At 32.3% G+C, this 23,880-nt stretch overlaps 1 protein-coding gene across 8 annotated transcripts in view; it reads right to left on the reverse strand.

Moving 5' to 3' along the window:
* Positions 1–23,880, reverse strand: part of LOC114333623 (tau-tubulin kinase 1) — a 345,869-nt gene that overhangs the window by 61,795 nt on the left and 260,194 nt on the right. For all 8 annotated transcript variants that reach the window (XM_050647122.1, XM_050647128.1, XM_050647124.1 and 5 more), the window contains exons 14-15: positions 15,102–15,489; positions 9,354–9,522 (exon numbers count right to left, since the gene is read on the reverse strand). In XM_050647122.1, the coding sequence (XP_050503079.1) occupies positions 9,354–9,522; positions 15,102–15,489 (557 nt within the window). The remainder of the gene's footprint in view (positions 1–9,353; positions 9,523–15,101; positions 15,490–23,880) is intronic.

Below are 23,880 nucleotides of genomic sequence, written 5' to 3' on the forward strand. Positions count from 1 at the left end.
GTCGTGTCCCGGCGTCCCGGACAAGGCTTCCGGGCCATCCGAATTTTCAACGTTTTGGTAAAATTCTATTTTGAAATTTTGAATACGTTATTCTTCTAAGAATTCACATCAAATTGAATTGGTGGGACGAAAAAAAGTGAACAATTTCTAGAGTGTAATACTAATACCACATCCAAAACGCATGTATTTTATATCGTGGTATTATAATTCTACGAAAACTAAAACGGTTGACTTTTTTTCGTTTCTGTATTTTAATTAACTATTTATAATGGGAAATAAGCCACAATTTTACCAAAAAAAGATTTTATTCACTGACACAGTGAATAAAACTTGAACTGTGTCAGTGAATAAAATCCTTTTTTGGTAAAATTGTGGCTTATTTCCCATTATAAATAGTTAATTATAAAAATGCCACAAGGAAATAGCTTCAGAACAACATGTATTTTAATTATCGTCTTCTGAAAAAAAAATGGCCCGATTTTTATTGAAAAGTCCCGGATTTCAGGTATTTTTTTCAGCCTTGTCCCGGATTCGACTGAATTGGAGTTGGTCACACTAGTCATGGTTCAATGACCGCACCCGCTAGTCACGCGAATTTTGGTACCCTGGAAGCGATCGTTGGAGCGCCATCCAAAGCCTAGTGGGAAGCTCTGACTGTTACTGCTGCTAAGGGGTGCTTATTCTAGTACATACATTCGCTTAAAGAATATTTCGATTTAAATTTTTTGCAGAGATTTTTCCTTTTACTGATCTTTTATTTGACATTTTACAGATGAAGTCAATTGACATTGCATTTTGTATAAGAAAAATTGATGACTTTATTAAGGGGGAAGTCTACTGTGACAAGGGAAAAAACAGGCCGATTTTCCGGATTTTTTTTTCTAACAAAATATGACTCGTACATTAAACTAATTTAAACCGTCATCTTTAGTATATATTCAAGTATTTGTAAAAAAATATTCAAGTCGAAATATTCAAAATTGCCGTCGTGGCACTCCTTTAAGCGCAGGTCCGTTTTTTTAAGTGCCCAAACGGTGTACATGAAATCTCACGTCTTGGTGATCTGAAACAAAAAACAAAATATGGTTATCATCTATTACACAGTATTGACTCTCGTCTGACGGGGAATTTTTTTGATATCGTTTTTTGTTTAATTGTTATAAACAATAACATCAAATTTGGGCAAAAAAATACAAAAAAATTTCAAGAATTTTTTTTTCGGCGCCAAAATTTTCAATTGACAAAATTCTCCGTCAGACGAGAGTCAATACTATGTAGATGATAACCATATTTTGTTTTTTTGTTTCAGATCACCCAGACGTGAGATTTCATGTACACCGTTTGGCCACCTAAAAAAAAAACGGACGTGCGCTTGAAGGAGTGCCACGACGGCAATTTTGAATATTTCGACTTGAAAATTTTTTTACAAATACTTGAATATATAATAAAGATGACGGTTTAATTTAATGTACGAGTCATATTTTGTTAGAAAAAAATCCGGAAAATTGGCCTGTTTTTTCCCTTGTCACAGTAGACTTCCCCCTTAATACGATAATTATTAAAAAACGAGAGCAGTTTAAAAATATTTGGGATAAAACTGAAAATAAAGGGTTTGAACATGAAATAAAATGAATGAAGATTGATAATGTCGGTAACAGAGAGACCTTTTGATAATATTCTATAACAAATGAATTTTCGCTTTCAAAATTTTAACGAATTAAAATTTGTAGAATTATACCTATATAATCTTATATTTCTAATTATAATTCATCAAAATTTCCCACAGAGGAATTTATTTCACTACGATTAAATAATGAAAATATTTTGATCTGCCTTTTTCTTATTAAAGTTCCCTCTGCTATCGGAGGTTGGATATCATAATGGCTATGGTCACTTTGTTGGCTGCTGCTCTGAACAGTTGTAATTAACTACAGTTAAACCATTCTCTAAGGTTCCTCAGTCAGGAGATGCGTCTTCTTCCTATGCTTCTTCTTCCTTGGATCCTTCCTTGCATAAGAATTCTCAGCAAGTCATAATTTTCTCCATTGGTAATGTGACCCAAATATACCAGTTTTCTAGTTTTTATACTCTTCATAATTTCTAACTCCTTATTTAAACGTCGTAGCACTTCAACATTTGTAATTCTTTGAACCCACTGAATTTTCAATATTCTTCTGTAACACCATATTTCGGACGCTTCTATTCTTCTTATGTGTTGTCTCTTCAATGTCCAAGCTTCCATTCCGTATAGCAATATGGAAAATATGTAGAGCCCTCATGTCTTAGAGCCCTCAATCTGAGAGGCAACTGAAGGTCTTTGTTTGTAAGAAGTGTCTTCATTTTTATAAATGCTTGCCTTGCAGTTTCAATTCGGACTTTAATTTCTTGGCTTTGGTCATTTTTGTCATCAACCCAGGTTCCCAGATATTTGTGTGTCTTCACTTTTTCTATTTGGGTTTGCTCTATCATTAATCTTTCATTTCCATGTTCTGTTTCTGAGACAATCATAAATTTAGTTTTTTTCTTGTTTATTTTTAGTCCGTATCGAATGCAATAATCGTTAATTATATTTAGCAATTCTTGTAGCGATTCCAGGGTGTCTGCCATTATAATGGTGTCGTCAGCGAATCTTATGTTATTTACTATTCTTCCCTTTATATAGATTCCATTACTTAGCTCCGCTGTCGCTTCCTCAAATATGGCTTCACTGTACAGGTTAAACAGTAGCGGCGATAGAACACAACCCTGTCTTACTCCTCTTTTTATATCAATTGATATGCCAGCTTTGCATTATAAGTTAAGTGTTGTTTATGAAACAACTGACATTAGTGATAAAGATATACTCAGAAATCTGGGTATTTCTTTATAACTACTGGTTTAAACAAGTCCCTGTGTGAAGTGTCCAAGTCGTGTTAATTACTACTAACTATCCCAGTCACAAGTGCATAAGTTGAACGAAGTTTTTCAGTATTAAAATGCATTAAAAGTTTTACAAGAAATTCAACAAGCGAAGACAGACTTTACAAGTCCATTGAAAAAGACTGCATTCAACAATTATCAGAAGTTGATAGGAGAATAGAGCTCAAGTATAAATAAGTGTCATATTGTTGAAAGTTGTGTGTTGTGGAAAATACCTCGGAATTAAAAAAAAATTAAATATATCTCCTCTTTAGGAAACGAAGGCCCGAGCAAGCAATACAGATCAATGATAGGTCACTAATCACTAGAAATAGCGGCAATAGAGTGCCTCACGCATTGATCGGGGTAGGATTTAGTGTGTGACTCCTAGTACCCAGGACGTCTTACATAAGCACCTTGCTGATAGAGAGCCCCTATAGCGCATCAGAGTGTTATCAGGTGGGAAGTGGCTCGACCCTCGACCCTTAAGAAAATATTTTTATATCCTTATTGAATCGCTTCCCCTTTAGAAAAAGTCACCGCACGCCACTGCTGTAACATATTAACAGATGAATATAAAATATGTAATTCAATTAGATTGTAACGTCATCTTATGCATCACAGCTGTTAAATAATATTAGAATAGCTCTAATGATATCGAATCTCCTACAATAAACTTTCTATTTTTGGACAACACTCAAACAAATTTCAATTGCTGCTTTTGTACATTAAAAACGTAAATGTCAAATAGAATTTTTTATGGATTAGATTTTTGTTTTTAAAAGAATTAAATGTATATTTTTTGGCGTATTATCTTGGGGTTATAACATTTGTAATCAATATATCAAGTATTCAGAGGCGGCTCTAGCCTATATAGCGCCCGTGTGCAGTCGATGCCCTGACGCCCGCGCCCTTTGGTAGACGCGCAGTCAAGAAAGAAAAAACTAAGTCAGTCAAAATGGAATAGTCGAATAGGTACCTACCTAGTACTTGTACATAGGGTATTAGGTACTCTTATAATGTAAACAAAAATCCAGATGCAAATAGTGCAATATTAAATGATGTCGGGAGCCAATAGATATTCACGGCGTCAGAACAACCTACCCAAATCTGTTAAAAATATTTAATTAAAAATGAACTTTTTATCTATGAGGTAAGGTTGAAAATTGGTTGAGGTTGAAAAAAGGATGAACTACATACTACATATTTTCAGTATTACTTAAAAAACCAACAACAAACTGTTAATATGGATAATTTTTGAGGAGCTCTGACTCCGCTGAAAGTCGCAATAATTGTGGTAGTCTTCTTCTTAGGGTGCCTGTCCGTTCCGAACGTTGGCGATCATTCTGGCTATGATGACTTTGTTGGTTGCTATACGGAATAGTTGTGTTGAGGTCTTTCTATACCATGCTCTCAAGTTAGCAAGCCAGGATATTCTTCTTCGTCCTGGGGCCCTTTTTACTTCAATTTTACCTTGTAAAATGCATTGGAGTAGCTAGTATCTGCCTCGATTTCTCATTATATATCCCAAGTACTTCAACTTACGGGCCTTCAGGATGTTGACTAAATCTGCGGTTGTGTTCATCCTCCGTAGTACTTCTTCATTGGTGAATTTTCTGTCCATGGTATCTTCAGGATCCTTCTGTACAACCATAGCTCGCAAGCCTGAAGTTTTGATAGAGTTTCTGCCTTCAATTTCCACGTTTCTACTCCATATAGACGCACTGAATACACGTAAAATTTAAGGAGCCTTATTTTTGATTTTAAGGTGAGGTCATGGGTCATGGCTCTTGAACACAGAGCTCATAGCTAACAATGCACTTTTTGCCTTTCCGATGCGACATCTAATCTCTTGAGTATTGTCCCATGACTCATTGATTATAGTTCCCAAGTAGTTGTATTGTGAGACACGTTCAATTCTCATTTGGTTCAGTTATGTTTTGCTTCCTGATGATCATTAGCTTGGATTTGCTGGTGTTTATATCTAGTCCATATGTTCTACTTGTTTCATTTATTTTGTTCATTAAGTTTTGCAGCCCTGCTATGGTATTGGAAAACACTATTGTATCATCTGCATACCGCGCAGGTTACTGAGCTTGATTCCATTTTTAATGAGATGCCTTCATCAATATCTTTTAGAGTTTAGAGCCGCTTCAAAAATGTGCTTTGAGTACATATTGAACATCAGCGGTGAAATTATGCATCCCTGTCTCACTCTCCTTAAGATTTTGACCTGATTTGTATATTCTCCATCTATTCGGAGCACTGCTGATTGATTCCAATACAGGTTAGCTATTAATTTCAGGTCTCTTCCGTCAATCCCTGTCCTCTTCAGCATTTCCATCATTTGTTCATGCCTGACTCTATCGAAAGCCTTCTTGTAGTCAATCAGGCATGCAAAAACATCACAGCTGACATCTCTACATTTCTGAAACAATACCTGCACGCTAAATAAATCTCTCGTACCAACAGCGTTCACAAATCCAAACTGATTGAGCGCAATTTGTTCTTCGCATTTTCGGTAAATTGTGGTAGTAATAAAAGAAAATCTTCCTTTTAAATAATTTTAATCAAATGAAAAACCGCTTTACTTTATATTTACATGTTAACTTAAATAAAATACTTAATCCATTCCGTCAAAGCTTATTTCGCAAAATTATCCCGCGACACCTATACAAACGCCTTTGAAAATGCCCGACAAGTCCCAAGCAATTTGACCTTTATAAGTTCCACAACAGATTTCCGAACCATGTCTTCAAACGAATCAAAAGATCGCCGTCCGTCCGTTGGACAGCCGCAATTGTTGGCAGTTGGCTGCAATCTATAAATCGCGCTTAAGTGCCAATGTAATTTTTCATTAATCGTTTTAAATCATATTTTATGTTGAAACAAAGTAAAGGACCCGCTCTTTGGCGATCGGCGCCCCCAACATCCCGGCGCCCGTGTGCACCGCACACCCTGCACAATAGGTAAAGCCGCCTCTGCAAGTATTAAATAAAATAATCCTTATTGTTTATATTCAAAATATAAAACATGTTCATATAAAGATTAGCAGTACAGCCACACCTGTTTTAATATCCACCATAAGATAAACAAATATTTTCAAAACACAGATTAAAAAACGATTTATTTAGCCCAAAATTAATTAAACATTTAAAAATGATAAACATCAAGGAGAACGGACACAAAAAGACGAAGAACTAAAAAATATCGACCGACCATACTACACTAACATTCAAAGCTTGGAAAATCAACGCACACAATTTTTATACAAAAACGACAAGATTACTCTCTTAAACCAGCATGAGCAAAAGGCAACAGATAACCTGTACAAAACAATAGTCAAAGGAATATACAAGGTTGCATAAGCATGTTTAGGTACTACAAGCAAGGAACACATTGTCAGAAATTACTGGTGGAATGATCATCTTGAATCTAGAAGAAATGAGAAAACATCGATTTTCCTAAATGTTAAAACACAAGAAGGTAAACCAAACCAATAACAAGCGCCGGTTTATTTTAAAATTAAAACAGGGGTAACAAAAGCCAAAAACCAAAAGTTGTAAAGACAAATGCCAAGAACTGGATGTGTATATTGGAGGACGAGAATCTAGAGAACCCTGGAGAAAAATTCAATAGTCTTAATTGAATACCTGTCAAACTCATAAAACATGGATTCACTAGCACTAGATTATTAAACATAATCATCACTGTTACGGAGTATAACATAAATACACAAGAAAGGGAGTAAACAGTACCCTAATAATTAGAGCCGATTAACCATAACCAACGCGTTAAGCCAAGTATTGGGACCGTGCAAGTTCGGAAGAGCGACACCTGGTTTCATAGCTCAGTAACATTTTTAGCACTTTTAATTATATTGGCCAATTATATTAGTCCTGGTTACTGGATAATTGTGAAGACCATAGCCCAAAAAAGAATAAGAAGAAAAAGTAAGATTGAGGTTATTTTATTAAAAGGTAAACATTGAAGGTGTGTTGTAAATAAAATTAATTATTAAAAAGCAGTACATACTACAAGCAAAATACAATTAATTAAATTCACTTTAATAATTGCATATCATATCAATATTGTCGAGCAACATATAATTTTTACAATTTATAACATAACATTTGCGAAATCCCATTTTCTTCAATGTCAGAAATATACGTCAATTTGACAATATCAATTATTTAATAAATATGCTAAGAAAGTTGCAAGATTTCTCCGATACTCGTGCACGATCATTTCTCGTATCACCTCCAAGTATTTGCACACAGCGAATATGTAAAAATGTAAAAAACCTCATATGTGAAGAACAGAATTCGTATGAATCTGGCGAGCAAAATTGGTTCAGAGCTGGTAGACCCACACTAGACAATTTTTTTAGTATCACCCAAGTAATAGAAAAAAGGCATTGAAGAACACAAGAATCATATTATTTATTATTGGCGGATTTAACGAAAGCATGACACCTATGTACCCATTGGCAGGGTTGGCAAAAACCAATGTTTTTTTTTCAAAAAAAAAAAAAAAAACAAAAAAAAACGGTTTTTTGGTTTAAATCAGGTTTATTTGATACAAAGTATTATAAGTCTAAATACTTACTTTAAAAATGAATAATTTATTTTATAAAATAATAGTACTAAACAATGAAAAAAAAATGAGTAAAACAAGTTTTATTTTTATTTACACACATACAAAAATAGATAAAACAAAAAACATCTTCAAACGTAATAATGTTCAAAAGAACTAAGTTCGAAAATACAAAAATAGAATTTATTTATCTTCATTTGCGCCAGATGTATTAAAAACCTTAAATAGCAACACCAGTTTACAGGCTTTTGCTGTACCAAACCTGCTTCGAAGTTTCGACTGCACTAGCCCAAAGGTTTTTTTTAACAAACCAGTTAGTTTAAACCTAAAACCAGTTGGTTTAAACCTTGGTTAAACCAAGTTTCAAGCATGTTGGTTTAAACCTGCCAACCGTGCTCATTAGTAAGCTATGGGAAGTCCTAGAGATATAAACTTCCCATGAGAAGTCGTACTGAAACTAATATAAATATAACTCTCATTGATGCTCTGAAAGAACTGTACATAACCTCTAAAATTATGATTAATTATTTATATGGGAAATAAGCCACAATTAAATTGAAAAAAATAATTTTTTTAACGTTTCGACGCCTAAATCGGGTGTCGTTGTCAAAATACAAAATACTACTAAAATAAACAAAAATGTTGTTGCCAAGTAAAATATTCTTCTAATAATTTATTTAATCTGACTCATTTATATTGACAATTCATATTATTTATTAATATTATTTATAATTTAAACATCTTAAAGTCAGAATTTAGTAGGAGTTCCTTGAGAGTAAATTAAATGTAAGACCAAATACTTACGATGACGGGATAGTATCACGAGGTTTTTTCCTGGTTTTCCCTCGTGATTTACTATGGAATCTCTAACGCGAGAATTTTACTGTCATCGTTGCATTTGTTTGTCTTTTTAAAGACAGATCACATGCTATGATTTTTTTGTGACGGACATTCTTGAGTTGGGGTTGATTTCATGTAATCAAATGAACTATCTTTTAGTAAAGTCGTCCCAGGAACGCAACTCATAAATATTGGCAATATTATTTTAAAGTCTTCTACTTTAAAATGTATAATATATGTCTGAATTGCCAATATAAATGAGTCAGATTAAATAGATTATTAGAAGAATATTTTACTTAGCCACAACATTTTTGTTTATTTTAGTAGTATTTTGTATTTTGATAACGACACCCGATTTGGGCGTCGAAACGTTAATAAAATTTTTTTTTTAATTTAATTGTGGCTTATTTCCCATATAAATAATTAATCATAAAAATGCCACAAGGAAATAGCTTCAGAACAACTCTAAAATTATATTGGGAAATATAATATCAGAAGACTTCCTGGTCACTAAAGGATTCAGACAGGGATGATAATATATTAAGATGGATTACCCTCGTAATTCTGTTTCTATTAATTGATATACCGATCCCTCTAGTTGTTACCAAAAGATCTTCAGATTATTATTTCGTATATTAAATTTAGTTAAGTTTGATTATGAAATTATTTTGAATAATAGATGATTATGGTAATCAACTATTAAATATTGCCAAAAACGTATAAAATATAACAAATATTGTCCATCTTGCTATTATTGTCTCAAAAAAAAACTAATCAAGTTAACCCAGTCGCCTTTGGTTTTAAAATCTATACTATCATTTAAGAAGTGCTATATTTGATTTTAAATTGGACTATATAAATCCAGATTTCTTGACTCTTTAATTGTTAATAAAATCTAACATTAATAAAATAATTTTTATTCTCTCATCACGAAATAAACGCCTTACAGTTGTTATTTTTAACATATTATTATCTCTATGTTTTTCGATTTTCATCATATCACCGAAAAATCGACTTACCGAGGTCTCCCTTAATATTTGGCTAGCGTTGTCAACGCCACTATCTTCATCGTCCTGCTCTTGGCGTTTGTCTTTGATTATTGGATTTTCGGTAGCATCGTAATACTCAGACTGTTCATCCATTCCCGGGCTAAGCCCATTCGCGATGGAACCGATGGATCTTTTCTCTCTATAAATAAATTTATCGATTAGATCTATTCTCTATAAATAAATTTAACTTGGCATTAACTGGGTAATTTGAAAAACTTAGGGCCGGTTGTTCGAACGCTAATCAAAAATGATCATTATCAAATATTTAATTACTGTCACCACTGTCAATGTCAACTTTGATTGGGTTGCTGAAAACATAATTATTGATTACAATTATGAAATTAGTTAATCAATTATGTTAATAATTGTTATGTTAATTGGTTAACTAATCTCATAATTATAATCAATTATGTTATCAGCAACCCAACCAAAGTTGAGATTGACAGTTGTGACAGTAATTAAATATTTGATAGTGATCATTGTTGATTAGCGTTCGAACAACCGGCCCTTAGTTGGATACTTAAGAACCGCAAAATACCCCAAGACTTGAGGAGCACTTCCTATCATAGCATATGGATGTCAAATCTCGACCCTAACGAAGGCAAATATGAATAAACTAGCCACAACAGATAGTTCAGAGAAATAAGGAAAAAAATATCCTATTCGTGACACGACCCCCTCCAGGCCGAAACCAAATTTTTTAAGTAGTATGGACATCTATAATAATAACCTATACAATCGGAAAAATGAAAGAATACCCATGAACGATATCAAGCACATATTTTGGATTTGCTGCCTTTTTCTATAAATAACAAACGAGAGAGATAGATTATTAAGTGTTGTCTACAAAGCAAAAACGTTATCCAAGACATACGCAGTTACATATTTATAATTGACAGAGTAAGACGGCGATACAATTGTTCAACGTAGTTATATTAATTTAGTAGGAAATTTAAACTCACACTTGACTATTTCTGTACTTCTAATGTCATTCTTAGAAAAACATTCAACATGAGTAGAGATAATGATTGTATAAACTACTATTCGAGTAATCGTGTTGGTCAACTAATCTGACTTAATCTGACTGATTCGATTTCTGTCACTTTGACAGTGAAACTGGGTTAAGTTCGGTAGAGTTTATAAATTTTAATAATCAGTTAGTCCAGAAAGCCACTGCGCATCCGCTAGGAAAAATATTCTAATTCGGATTTTTTGCACAATCTTACCCAAAAAGGACCCCTTTTAACAAATTTGCATGTTGCCAGGACCAAAAGTTGGTCAAAAAATTTTTAAACGTTTTTTTTTTGTTTTTTACCTAAAATTATTTTTTTTTGCATGGAACAAATTTTTTTTAGGTTTTTTAGGTCATTCCAAATAGAAAAGGCTTTTAGTGACTTTTCTCTAAAGTTGATAGTTTTTGACATATAAGCGATTAAAAATTGAAAAATTGCGAAATCGGCCATTTTTAACCCTCAAAAACTATGTGAAAAACGGAAAACTTGAATGTTGCCAAGGTAGGTAGATATTCTTTAAACATCGATTGATGAAATCCCGAAGAGTTTTTTGCAATAAAATATCAAAACCCCTTTGTTTTTTAATTGCCAATCAAGCGTGCGCGACACTATTTTCCACCGTTGCATGTGATACAGTATGGTGCAAATGAAAGGAATAAATTCGTTATTTCGTAAACCGGTGACTTTAAGAAAAAATCCCAAAACAGGTCGGTTTTTATTTTTAAGTTATGATATTGTGGCATATATAGTATACTAGTGACGTCATCCATCTGGGTGTGATGACGTAATCGATGATTTTTTAATTGAGAATAAGGGTCGTGTGCTAGCTCATTTGAAAGGTTCTTCAATTCTCTATTCAGTAATATAAACATGTACATAATTATTTATACAGGGTGTCCAAAAATGTTTTATTAAATTAAATCATTTGGCAAATTGACAAAAAAATTAAATTATTGGACACCCTGTATAAATAATTATGTAAATGTTTATATTACTCAATAGAGAATTGAAGAACTTTATAAATGAGCTAGCACACGACCCCTATTCTCATTAAAAAAAATCATCGATTACGTCATCACGCCCAGATGGATGACGTCACTAGGATACCATATATGTCACAATATCATAACTTAAAAATAAAAATCGACCTGTTTCGGGATTTTTCCTTAAAGTCGCTGGTTTACGAAATAACGAATTTATTTCTTTCATTTGCACCATACTGCATACAGGGTGTCCCGGAAAATAGTGCGTTCCTTAAAGGTATAGGTAGAAGGCACCATGTAGAACAAAAAACTCTTATAACATTTTTTTCTAAATGCAACCGTTTGACCAAAAAATTAAAATGTATTTTGGTATCCAAATTTAAATCTGACAACTATGTGCGGTACGCAAATTTAAGCATAGACAGTCCCATGTAAATAGATAGAAGATGATAGTAAACAGATAGTTTTAAAGAATCCTGTTTAGTGTCAATGCCGAAAATGTTTTCGAATAGTGAGTGTATTACCTATTATGTTATAACCTATGAATGGTGTTTGTGAAAGGTTACTTGAAACATCTATTCGGTATATTAATTATTTTCAAGTAAGTACAACTTAGTTATTTCAGTTCACAAGTAAACAAATTACTGAGACATTATCTGGTGTATTTAAGTTCCACTGTAAACTATTAAAACTATGTAATTCAGTTAAAGCACTCAGCAATACTCAGCATTCAACCCATTTAAACCTTACTAAATACATAATACTAGTTTAGTTAAAAGATGTGTTTTTATGTTAAAAGATGTGTAATTCGTTTAAAATTATGCAATAAGTATTTCAATACATTTCAAAAGAAAATAATTTTAGTAAACAAATAGTAAATACATAAGTAGTATTACCTACTATTAGGTTGGATTATTTTAAATACTGTTAATCACAATCACAAACGAGTTCTTATTATGTTATTATGCCGTAGTGCGTACGATGTTGCCAGTTTATTAAAATTTCCAAACATTAAAATACAGGTATATGGAAAACAATGTTAACTTTTTTTTGGAAACGCTTAACTTTAGAAAAAAAGCGCATAGGACTTTTTTGTTCCAAATTGTGTATTCTCTCCATACCTTAAAGGAACGCACTATTTTCAGGGACACCCTGTATACATGCAACAGTGGAAAATAGTGTCGCGCACGCTTGATTGGCAATTAAAAAACAAAGGGGTTTTTGATATTGTATTGCAAAAAACTCTTCGGGATTTCATCAATCGATGTTTAAAGAATATCTACCTACCTTGGCAACATTCAAATTTTCAGTTTTTCACATAGTTTTTGAGGGTTAAAAATGGCCGATTTCGAAATTTTTCAATTTTTAATCGCTTATATGTCAAAAACTATCAACTTTAGAGAAAAGTCACTAAAGACCTTTTCTATTTGGAATAATCCAAAAAACCTAAAAAAAATTTGTTCCATGCAAAAAAATCATTTTAGGAAAAAAACAAAAAAAAAAACGTTTAAAAAATTTTTGACCAACTTTTGGTCCTGGTAACATGCAAATTTGTTAAAAGGGGTCCTTTTTGAGTAAGATTTTGCAAAAAATCCGAATTAGAATATTTTTCCTAGCGGATGCGCAGTGGCTTTCTGGACTAAGTCGTATTTACTTGAATAAATTCAGTTCTTTTAAGAGCTATTTTGATATTATATTGTATTTTTGGTTTGGTGAGTATTTATTTAATTCAAATACGTCAATAAAATTTGTAAGTAATCATCTGTCAATATGGTTAACTTCTGTCTATGAGTTCGCCAAAAGTGTACATATTACTCTCACTTTTCAATCATAGTGTATGAAATTGCAGATTAGTATATTTTTACGAATGTACATTTATTTGCAGATAATGTCTGGAAAATGATCTGGATACCTAATGATCTGAATTTATTAAGTTTACTTTCATTTTAATCACTTAATGCAGCTGACATAAACGACATTTTTTAAATTTCTGTTACTATTTATGTCCACTGGCAACTTTAACATGGAGAAATTCATAATACTATATTTGCTTATTAATTATTTTTGTATTATTAATCTATATCAAATAATTAATTACGGTAGTAATAGTTACATTTTATTATAACACATCCGTTTATTTTCAGTATTAACTTAGTTTAGACGTTGTTTTGACTAGAAATTTTTGATTTGATTCGTATGCATATCATCGATGACGCATGGGATGGGTATTCTTTCATTTTTTCCGACTGTATGTTTCCTGCAGCCGATTTTGATGATATACATAGTTATAAACAAATGAAGATCAAAAAACAGTAAATTTTCGCTTTTTTCGTCTATTACCAAAAAGTTAAGCATTTTAAAAAAATTTGAGAGTAAGAAACTTATAAATCGTATAAAAAACTTCAATATGGCGTTCGCTGAATATGTCTATTCTTATTGGTTGCTTATAAAATTGCAAAATAAATCATAAATTTTAAGTTTTTATAAATATTCATAACTTATGTAAAAAATAACTTAGAACCCTCATATTACACGGAATGCTTAGACTTCTGGTGCTTAAATCATACCCTAAATTTCAAAGCAATCGGTAAAATAGTTTAAAAGTTATTTAATTTGTTTATCCCAAATTCATTTTTTTTGCAACACTATAAGTCAGAAAATTATGAAGTTACAGTAATACTTTGGATAGTTTATGAAAGAAGATTTACACTATTAATTTAAATAAAAAAAAATGACAAACAATAGTTTCGAAATATTACAAAATTATTTTGCAAGAACATGTGAATTAAAAGGGGGGGGGGGCTAACTTCGTTCCTAATTGTTCTAGGACAATTGTTTTTCTTTCTAAATGTGTATAAAAATGCAGTCTTTCTAAATAGGAAAAAATAATTTTTCTACGGGTAACGGTTAAAAAGTTATTCTAATTGTTTATAAGTAAGCAAAAAATCGACATGTCTTTGCAAAATAATTTTACACTGTTTAAAATTACTTTTTGTCATTTTTAATTAAGTTAATAGTATAAATGTTCTTTTTTCATAAACTGTCCGAAGTATTACTGTAACCTCATAATTTTCTGACTTATAGTGTTGCAAAAAAAAATGAATTTTGTGATAAACAAATTAAATAACTTTTAAACTATTTGACCAATTGCTTTGAAATTTAAAATATGATTTAATCACAAGAAGTCTCAGCATTCCGTGTAATAAGAAGGTTCTAACTTAATTTTTACATAAGTTATGAACATTTAATGTTCAGACACATAATGACACATAATAACAAAAAGGAAACTGATATTTTCTTGATTACTTACGAACCGATTTTATTTAAAAAAATCTGTTGAATAGAGGATAGATGACCACATCCAAAACTATAAAAAAATGTACAGGGTGCTATTTTTAAGTTAGGGGTTGTAACTAAGGGATGAAAATTTAGGGGATAATTTTCTCTACGGCATATTAAAGTGTATTACAAATGGAATAGATCAGTTTTTGTCCCATTCGAAAATCTTTATTCGTTTAAGAGATATAGCCTGGATAAATTAGTCTGGGACACCCTGTATATAATTTATGTAGGTTTGAAACGACGCATTGGAAAAAGTCCAACAAAGCAGGAATAGTATATCATAGTGCAAGATTGTACAAAGAACTTACGTATTTTTAGTTTTACAAATCAATTCGAACTACATTTATTCTAAAAGCTAAAAAGCCTAAATATACTCTTACCTCTGCTCTGGAATGCTAGTAGTGGACACAAACGTAACATTGTTTGTATTCGTCCCGAGATCATATCCCTGCGAACTTCTCACCCGATCTTTGTTCTCTCCTTTGTCGTCGCCATCTTGTTTTCGACACTGAGTGCTCGAACTGCTCTCCGACGACTTAGAGTCTACCAAGTTATTTTTCACAGCCTCTAAAGGTTTGGAAACGGCTTTGAGAGAATTGCTACGACACAAAGGATCACCTTGGTCCAAATTTATGCTGGACTTCCGGTGGACTTTCTTTTTTCGGTAGCTTTCTAAACTGTCTTGATGAGATGCTTCTTTCGGCACTTTGTGGTCGGTCTCGGTACTGCTGGACTCGCCTTCTGCTTTCGCCGCGGGTACTTCAGTGCCTAAGAACAGAAATAGTATTTTGTATGTTATGAGCTGAAAGTGCTGCTTTAGGCTAAGATGACAACAGCAACCACGCAAAAGTGGCATGTCTTTTTTTTTTTTTTTTTTGAAAAATGGCTTTGGCAGAGCCAATTAGCCAGACTTGTTTGTGATTGATTGCAGATTCATAGTCATAAATTTCTTATAAACATAAGTACATTCTACAATATTATTTTTATAGATACATTGGTACATTGTGTAGCTTTTTTTATTTTGTTTTTTTTTAATTATTTTACTGTTTTTTTAATATATATTTTAATTTGTGCGAAACACTTCTTTTTTTTTATGTTTGTTTCTCTTTTTTTTTTCTTTTTTTTATGTTTGTTTCTATTTTTTTTCTTTTTTTTTATGTTTGTTTCTATTCTTTTTTCTTTTTTTTATTTATTATTTTTTTGTTATTATTTTATTATGTGTTTTTTTTATATATTTTTTTTTTAATTTTTTCAAACCACATTAACAAATTATGCCTATTATATTACGTTTACAACTTGTATTTACATAATTTAACATGTTTATAAATGAGATGAAGAATTTCCATATCATTTGTAAATATTAAAGTATTAAGGTTTATTGGGAAAAAACATTTTAAATCTTTTAATTCCTTATAAAAGTCGTTTATGTTATTTATGTTTAAATGACATTCTAATATGACATGTGTTAGATCTCCCATTTTGCCACAAGTACAATTGGGAGTATCTGACAAGCCGATTCTATGCATGTAATATGGCGTAAGAGCATGATTGGCTCTCAGCCGATTAATGGTCTTTATAAAATGTCTGTTATATTCTGCGTAAAACCATCTTTTTGAGAATATCCTAGGGTTACAATGAGCAAAATTTGAGCCAGTATTACATTCTCTGTAATGCAATTGCCAATTATTTTTAAGTTTTTGTCTGCTAAAAGTATCAATATCTGAAGCTGGAATTAAATTTTTGTTTATTTTTTCTCCGATTACATAAGCTGATTTAGCAAAATTGTCAACTATTTCATTGCCTTTTATTCCCGAATGACCCTTAATCCAAGCAATTGTTACATTTACTCCTAATTGTGTAATTTCAAACAGAGTTTTAAGTATATTCAATTCAATGTGGTTTATGTGTTTGACTGTTTGAATGTTACTTAATCTGTCCACCACGCTTTTCCTGTCAGTAAATATAACATAATTGCTAGTTGGATTCAGTAGTACATACTGAACAGCAAACATTACTGCTATCATTTCTGCTGTGTATATTGAGCATTCAATAGGTAGGCTATATTGATGATGGTAATTTTTATTTTCGTGGAATACTGCACAGCATGTCGTTAAACAAGTGGCATGTCGTTAAACTTAAAATATACATACTAATGTTTTCGATAACTTGAGTAAGTATATGTTGGAATTATGTAGTATGTTCTAGGTGGTGTACATAAACTGCACATTGAAACAGTTGCGATAGACTGATAGAGTATATGAGACAAATGGATGAGGGAATGGGGAGCCTGGAGGCGGGGACGTCGAAACTTAATAATTGAGAAAGCAACAGAAGTATTGGGGAAACCAAACCAGTTAAAAAAAAGGTTGACAAGGAGTGCCAAGAAGCAACAAATTACCAAAAAGAGCATACCTTTAGTCAAATCAATCAGGATGAACAAAAAGATCAAATTATGAATACGCCTTCTTTAAAGGAGAAGAAAAAAGATTACATAGAAGAAAAAGAGACAATTTGAGGAAAAGCAGTTATAATTATAAAGCATAGAAGGCCTAAGAGACCAAAACGAATCTCTAAAAGTTCTACAGAAATCTTAACAAAATGAGAAAATAACTTAGGCCAAGAATAAGAAGGTGTAAAGATAGAGAGCAAAATATCATATACGATACGGTCCTAGTCTTGAACCCCTGGGTGGAATTTTAGGATGCAAAATTTAATTATCATTGTATGGCAGTCAACGAGGGTATTTGGCTCCGAATTCCATCCTACTACATCGATTTACTTTATATTTTCACAGTAAGTAGGGAATAGCTTAAGAAACAAAGTCTACCCTATGACGATGTGCGCTTTTATCTTGGGGGTGGTTCCCACCTCTTTTCGGGGGTGAACAATTTTTTGGTTAAGATAGCCACGGAGGAGGCCAGAGAACCTAATTCTAAGCAAAAACTGTTCTATAATTATTTTTTGAAAACTAAATACTTTTTGAGTTATTCGTGGTTGAAAATTGGCCATTTTCATTGAAAAATTACACCTTTTCGGACGGATTTTTACGAATACCTTAAAAACTATGCATCTAACAAAAAATGTATGCAAAATATTTTTGTACCTTATAAAAAACAAAGAGATTCGGTCCTTCATAAATCTTCTAGTTATAATACAAAAAGAGATATGGTAGGTGAGAAGAGTTTGTTTAATTTGGTGCATGCTCAAATCGGTGTATTCAACATGAAATAACAGAGAAACGGTCGATTTTAGGTGTATTATGATACTAATAACTTTTGTAGTGCTTTAAAAGGAATTTAAAATGAGCAATATTAAATGTCGATTACATTCAAACTAAGCGAGATACGCTACAAAAAAATTGATGACTAATGTATTTTAAGAAGAAATGAGAAGTATATTTTTAACCCCTCATCCATCAGAATTAAAATACATCGTTTTGCTTTTACAATACTTTTTATTATGGTGTTATTTCTATGTCCAAATATTTGGACAGATTTAAAATGAACAGTTTTTGAAAAAAATAAGATCAAATTATACAGCGCATTTTTAAATTTTCTTAAAAATCTTCCTTTTTTTTCCATGTAACTCGAAAATGATAAGAGATACGAAAAAAAGATACCACACAAAAATGTGGGGTTCTTTTAGATAAAAATTTCGTTTTTATTTTTCATTACTGTATCTCTTATCATTTCCAAGTTACATGAGAAAAAGAAGATTTTTAAGAAAATTTAAAAATGCGCTCTATAATTTGATCTTATTTTTTTTTAAACCATTCATTTTAAACCCGTCCAACTTTTTGAACATAGAAATAACACTATAATAAAAGGTATTGTAGAAGGAAAACGATGCATTTACATTCGGTGGATGGAGGTTAAAATTACTTCTCATTTTTTCTTAAAATACATTAGTTATCAATTTTGTTTGCAGCATATCTCGCATAGTTTGAAATGGATCTTTAATATTGCTCATTTTAAAGATCTTTTCAAGCACTACAAAAGGTATTGATAGCATTATACACCTAAAATCTACCGTTTCTCTGTTATTTCAAGTTGAATACACCAATTTGGGCATGTACCAAAAAAACAAACTCTTTTCACCTACCATAACTCTTTTTGTATTATAAGCGAAAGATTTGTGAAGGCAAGCGTCTCTTTGGTTTTTTATAATCTACAAAAATGTTTTATATAGTTTTTTTTTAGTTAGATGCATGGTTTTTAAGGTATTTTCGAAAAACCATTCGAAAAGGTGTTACGTTTCAATGAAAATGGCCAATTTTCAACCACGAATAACTCAAAAAGTATTGAGTTTTCAAAAAAAATTACAGAACAGTTTTTGCTTAGAATTGGGTTCTCTAGCGAATTTCGGGGTTATTTTAACCAAAAAAAATTTCACCCCTGAGAAAGGGTGGGAACCACCCCCAAGACAAAAGCACACATCGGCATAGGGTAGACTTTGAATTAGGAGATAAGTAGAGGCTATTTCCAAAATTTCATTAAAATCCATGCAGTAGGATAGAATTCGGAGGTAATATCCTATTCTTGCTCCCATTGACTGGCGTATTATACAGGGTGAGTCATGAGGAACTGTACATACTCCTACCTCATATAGAGGCCCCTATGGGGAATAACAAATGACCATTAAAAAGTATCTGCTCCCATTGTTTAATAATATACAGGGCGAGTTTCGAATTTTGACAGAAACTTGTATTCGTCATAATTTTTGAACGGTCAGATCGATATGTCTCTTATTTTGGTCAATCGTTACACTATTACCACCTAATCAACTGATTTAGTCAAACTAGAAAAAAATCAGGTCCGGCTTTAAAAAATTAGTTCGTTTGGGTCTTAGAAAATATTTCACCCTGTATACGCTTTTTGAAAACTCTAATATGAATTTTACAAATTAGACAACTAGGCTATAAAAATGGCATATTTATTTTTTTCCCCACACGATTAATTAATTTTTTATAAAAAAATCAAATTTGACTATGAATTAAAAGTTTGGTAAAGTGAACCATAGATTTAAAAAAATTAACTTTTTAAGAAATTTTTTCTAAGACCCAAACGAACTTTTTAAAGCCGGACCTGATTTTTTTCTAGTTTGACTAAATCAGTTGATTGGGTGGTAATAGTGTAACGATTGACCAAAATACACATCGATCTGACCGTTCAAAAATTATGACGAATACAAATTTCTGTCAAAATGCGAAACTCGCCCTGTATATTATCAAACAATGGGAGCAGACACTTTTTAATGGTCATTTATTATTCCCCATAGGAGCCTCTATACGAGGTAGGAGTATGTACAGTTCCTCATGACTCACCCTGTATAGAAGAAGCAGATAACATTCTAGCATATCGAAATAATTGAAATATATTTAACCCAAACGGAACACCACTTAAAAAAAGTCTAAGAATAATAAATCACCATGAACTGATCAAATTTGCAGTTCATGGCTACAAGAATGGTGGCGACACCCCGCTACAGATACTGCATAAACTTTTATTTCTCATATGAATGGTCACAAGGCGTGATATGCCCATTACATAAAAAAGCAACTGCTTACAAAATAGTAGCAAATATTACCTACGAGAGGCTACATGTTTTAAAGAGTGAGCATAACTGGAAAATACCAAGCCGAATTCATTCCGGGAAAATCAACAGTTGGACGGATTCATTCAATATAAGACAGATCCTACAGCAGACATTAGAATTTAACATTGAAATCCATCACCTATTCGTCGACTTTGAGGCGGCGTACGACACTGCTAAGAGAACAGTAGTATAACAATCATACGTGAGTTTGATATATCAGAGAAACTTATAGTGTAGGAAACAGGTTGAACCTCGCAAAATGGACACAGGTCAGGTTTTATTTTTTTTCTTTTCTTCAAAAATTTCGCCACGGAACCCCCTTTTTCATCCCTTTAAAGGAGGTAATTTGTGGTTTTTGCGAAACGTAGCCCTTCCTGTGCGTTTTACAAAAAATTTACTTAATAGTAAAATGAAGAGGGCTATATTTCCTACTATCTATTTCCCGACAGCATATGTCTATCACACACCGTTTAGCGGGGATGGCGCCCCAAAATTGACAAATTTTTAAAAAAGATATTGAAAAAAAAAAAATTTTTCCCTAACTGTACTGAAAATTAAGAATAAACCCTGCGGCAACTAATCACAAATAAGTGGCTGATTCTTTGGTATACCTATTCATTTAAGGGCAATTGCAAATTTTTTAATTACAGGGTGTTACATTTTAAAAAACCTCTTTTTATACCATCTGAACCGCCTATGCTAGAGTAAAAAAACTTTCAGCGATTATCCATGTACTGGTGTTATTTACAAATTTCTATGATGCACCCCCATTTTTTTCGGAACCACCCCAAAAGAAAGGAGAATTAATAAAGAAAGTGATTTTCTTGTAATCCTTCACATACCATGCCCTTTATTAAAATGCTTTATATTTTATTTTGTGCACGTTCTTATTACCCATGCATAGACACCAAAAGCGATTTCTTTATGCAACCCCTGTAGCAAAAAAAATAAATAAAGGGGTGGTTGAAAAAATTTTTTTTGCTTTTTGGCCCATATGGAGATATGCTCCATCAAGAGGGTTTTTAATAAATATACATATATGATTATTGCAACACCCCTGCGGAAACTACTCCTATCCTTGAAAATAAACTGCAGAAACTACCCCTATCCCTTGGAGCGCATGTTTTTACGATTTTCTCATTACCTATGCATTTTTTTAAAACAAAACTTATACAAAATTAAAGACCACTATTTTCTCTACAAATAAGGTCGTATGCATTTTTTTTTTCGTATAAGCAACCGTTACGGCACAGTGGCGCCGTAAACCTCAAAAATGATTTGGCGGGCTCCAGTTTTTGTTCTTTTTTTTCGTCACCTATTCATTTTATTGATAACTTACTTATGGAAAATAAAACAACACACTGTCTGGTACACATTATGACCTATGCATATTTTATTTTCTCTGCGCCCTAAAGCCACAGTGGTGGTTCAAAATAAATTTTTGATTATTTTCTTTATTAATTCTCCCTTTTTTTTGGGGTGGTTTCCGATAAAATATGGGGTGTATTATACAAATTTGTAAATAACACCAGTACATGGATAATCGCTGAAAGTTTTTTTACTCTAGCATAGGCGGTTCAGATGGTATAAAAAGATGTTTTTTTAAATGTATCACCCTGTAATTAAAAAATTTGCAATTGTTCTTAAATGAAACCTATACCAAAAAATCAGCCACTTATTTGTGATTAACGGCCGCAGGGTTTCTTCTTAATTTTCATTACAGTTAGGGAAAAATATTTTTTTTTAAAACATCTTTTTTAAAAATTTGTCAACTTTGGGGCGTCACCCCCGCTAAACGGTGGGTGATAGGCATATGCTGTCGGGAAATAAATAGTAGGAAATATAGTCCTCTTCATTTTACTATTGAGTAAATTTTTTGTAAAACGTACAGGAAAGGCTACGTTTCGCAAAAACCACAAATTACCCCATTTAAAGGGATGAAAGGGGGGTTCCGGGGCGAGATTTTTTAAGAAAATGTTAGTCTCATAATAAGCACCCCTTGATATACCAAAAAAAAATAACACTTAGACAAGAGAATGCGCTGGCTAGTCTCCTATTTAGGCTTTCTCCTTTTTTAAAGTAAACTTTTACTTTTATAGAGTAAAATGGACAGTGATGACCGCCAATGTTCTTAAAGGATGAGGTACGTGAAGAAGAAGAAGCAAATATTTATCTTAATAAACTGCGCATCAGAGAAAACGGGCCACCCATAAAATTTAAGAAATTTTTATCTTTTTATTTTTTTATTTATATCAAATTAAATCAATTGTGTATTGAGTTAGTTACTCTGGTAGTACGTAACCCGGCACTACCATTAGTAACAAATGGAAAACAAGGCAAAATTTGAAAAAAATAATAAATGTGTTAACGTTTTGATGCAGGTACCATTACAGTTACATTTGTAACAATGATTGCATTATAGATGCAAGAAAAGGTAAGTATCAGTCGTTTCAATAATGTTATACACTGCGCGTCAGAGAAAACGGGCACCCCAAAAAATGGGTCACTTCTGATGTCTCGTATCTGCTAAACCTGATGTCCGATTTAAGTATTTTTTTTTTTAATTTGTTATAGCCTTATTCTTTAGCAATATCGCTGTAATAATATTGTTGCTAAACAGGTAAATTTTTATTGTATACCGGGTGTAAGAATAAAACTGTGTTTTTTTTCTCAAAGTTTGCAAGACCCTGTGGAATATTCTAGCATTTGTAAAATACTGAAATTAAATCCCAACTATAGCCTCAGGATTTCTTAACATTCTGTTTTTTGATTCATTAGCTTATGTTGGATAATACAAAAGTTAGGTACTTTAACAACTAGCCATGTTCTTCATCAGTACAGGGTGTTTCTAAATAAGTGCGACAAACTTTAAGGGGTAATTATGCATTAAAAAAAAAACAATATCAGTTTGCTTTATAATCGTATGTCCGCAAATGCTTTGTTTCCGAGATACGGGATGTTAAATTTTTTCTTACAAACTGATGATTTATTTATTGCTTTAAAATAGGTTGAGATATGCAAATGAAATTTGGTGGGTTTTAAGACGTAGTTATTGCACATTTTTTGACATGTCATTAATAATTTTATATTCACCACTGGCGTGCGTACGGGCAACGGCGGATCCAGCAACCTTGCAAGGAGGGAGCAATGAAATAAAAAATTTCTCGTCACTCGCGTACGCAGGATTCTTTTTCGGAATAGGCTGTTACTTTCTTTTTCTTCATGTACCATGTCCTTTCAGAACGTTGGTTTATGTCATAGCTATCTTAATTATTTTATTCACTACCACCCTAAATCAACCACGAAGTGCTTCTTCGTCCTGGACTGCGTTTGGCTTCTATTTGCACTTGCATAATATTTTGTAGCAACCTATATTTGAAACTTCTCATTACATGTCCAAAATACTCCACTTTTCTCTTCTTGATGCCTTCTATAATCTCAGTAGTCTTGCTGAGACGTTATAGTATAGTGAAGTGTCGAATCTTCTTCACCCAAGATACTTTAAAAATTCTTCTATAGCACGACATTTCGACCTTCATAACCTCAAGGCGATTTAAGTATATC

The sequence above is a fragment of the Diabrotica virgifera genome, chromosome 3 (genome assembly GCF_917563875.1).
Source record: "Diabrotica virgifera virgifera chromosome 3, PGI_DIABVI_V3a".
In the NCBI taxonomy this organism is placed as follows: Eukaryota; Metazoa; Arthropoda; class Insecta; order Coleoptera; family Chrysomelidae; genus Diabrotica; species Diabrotica virgifera.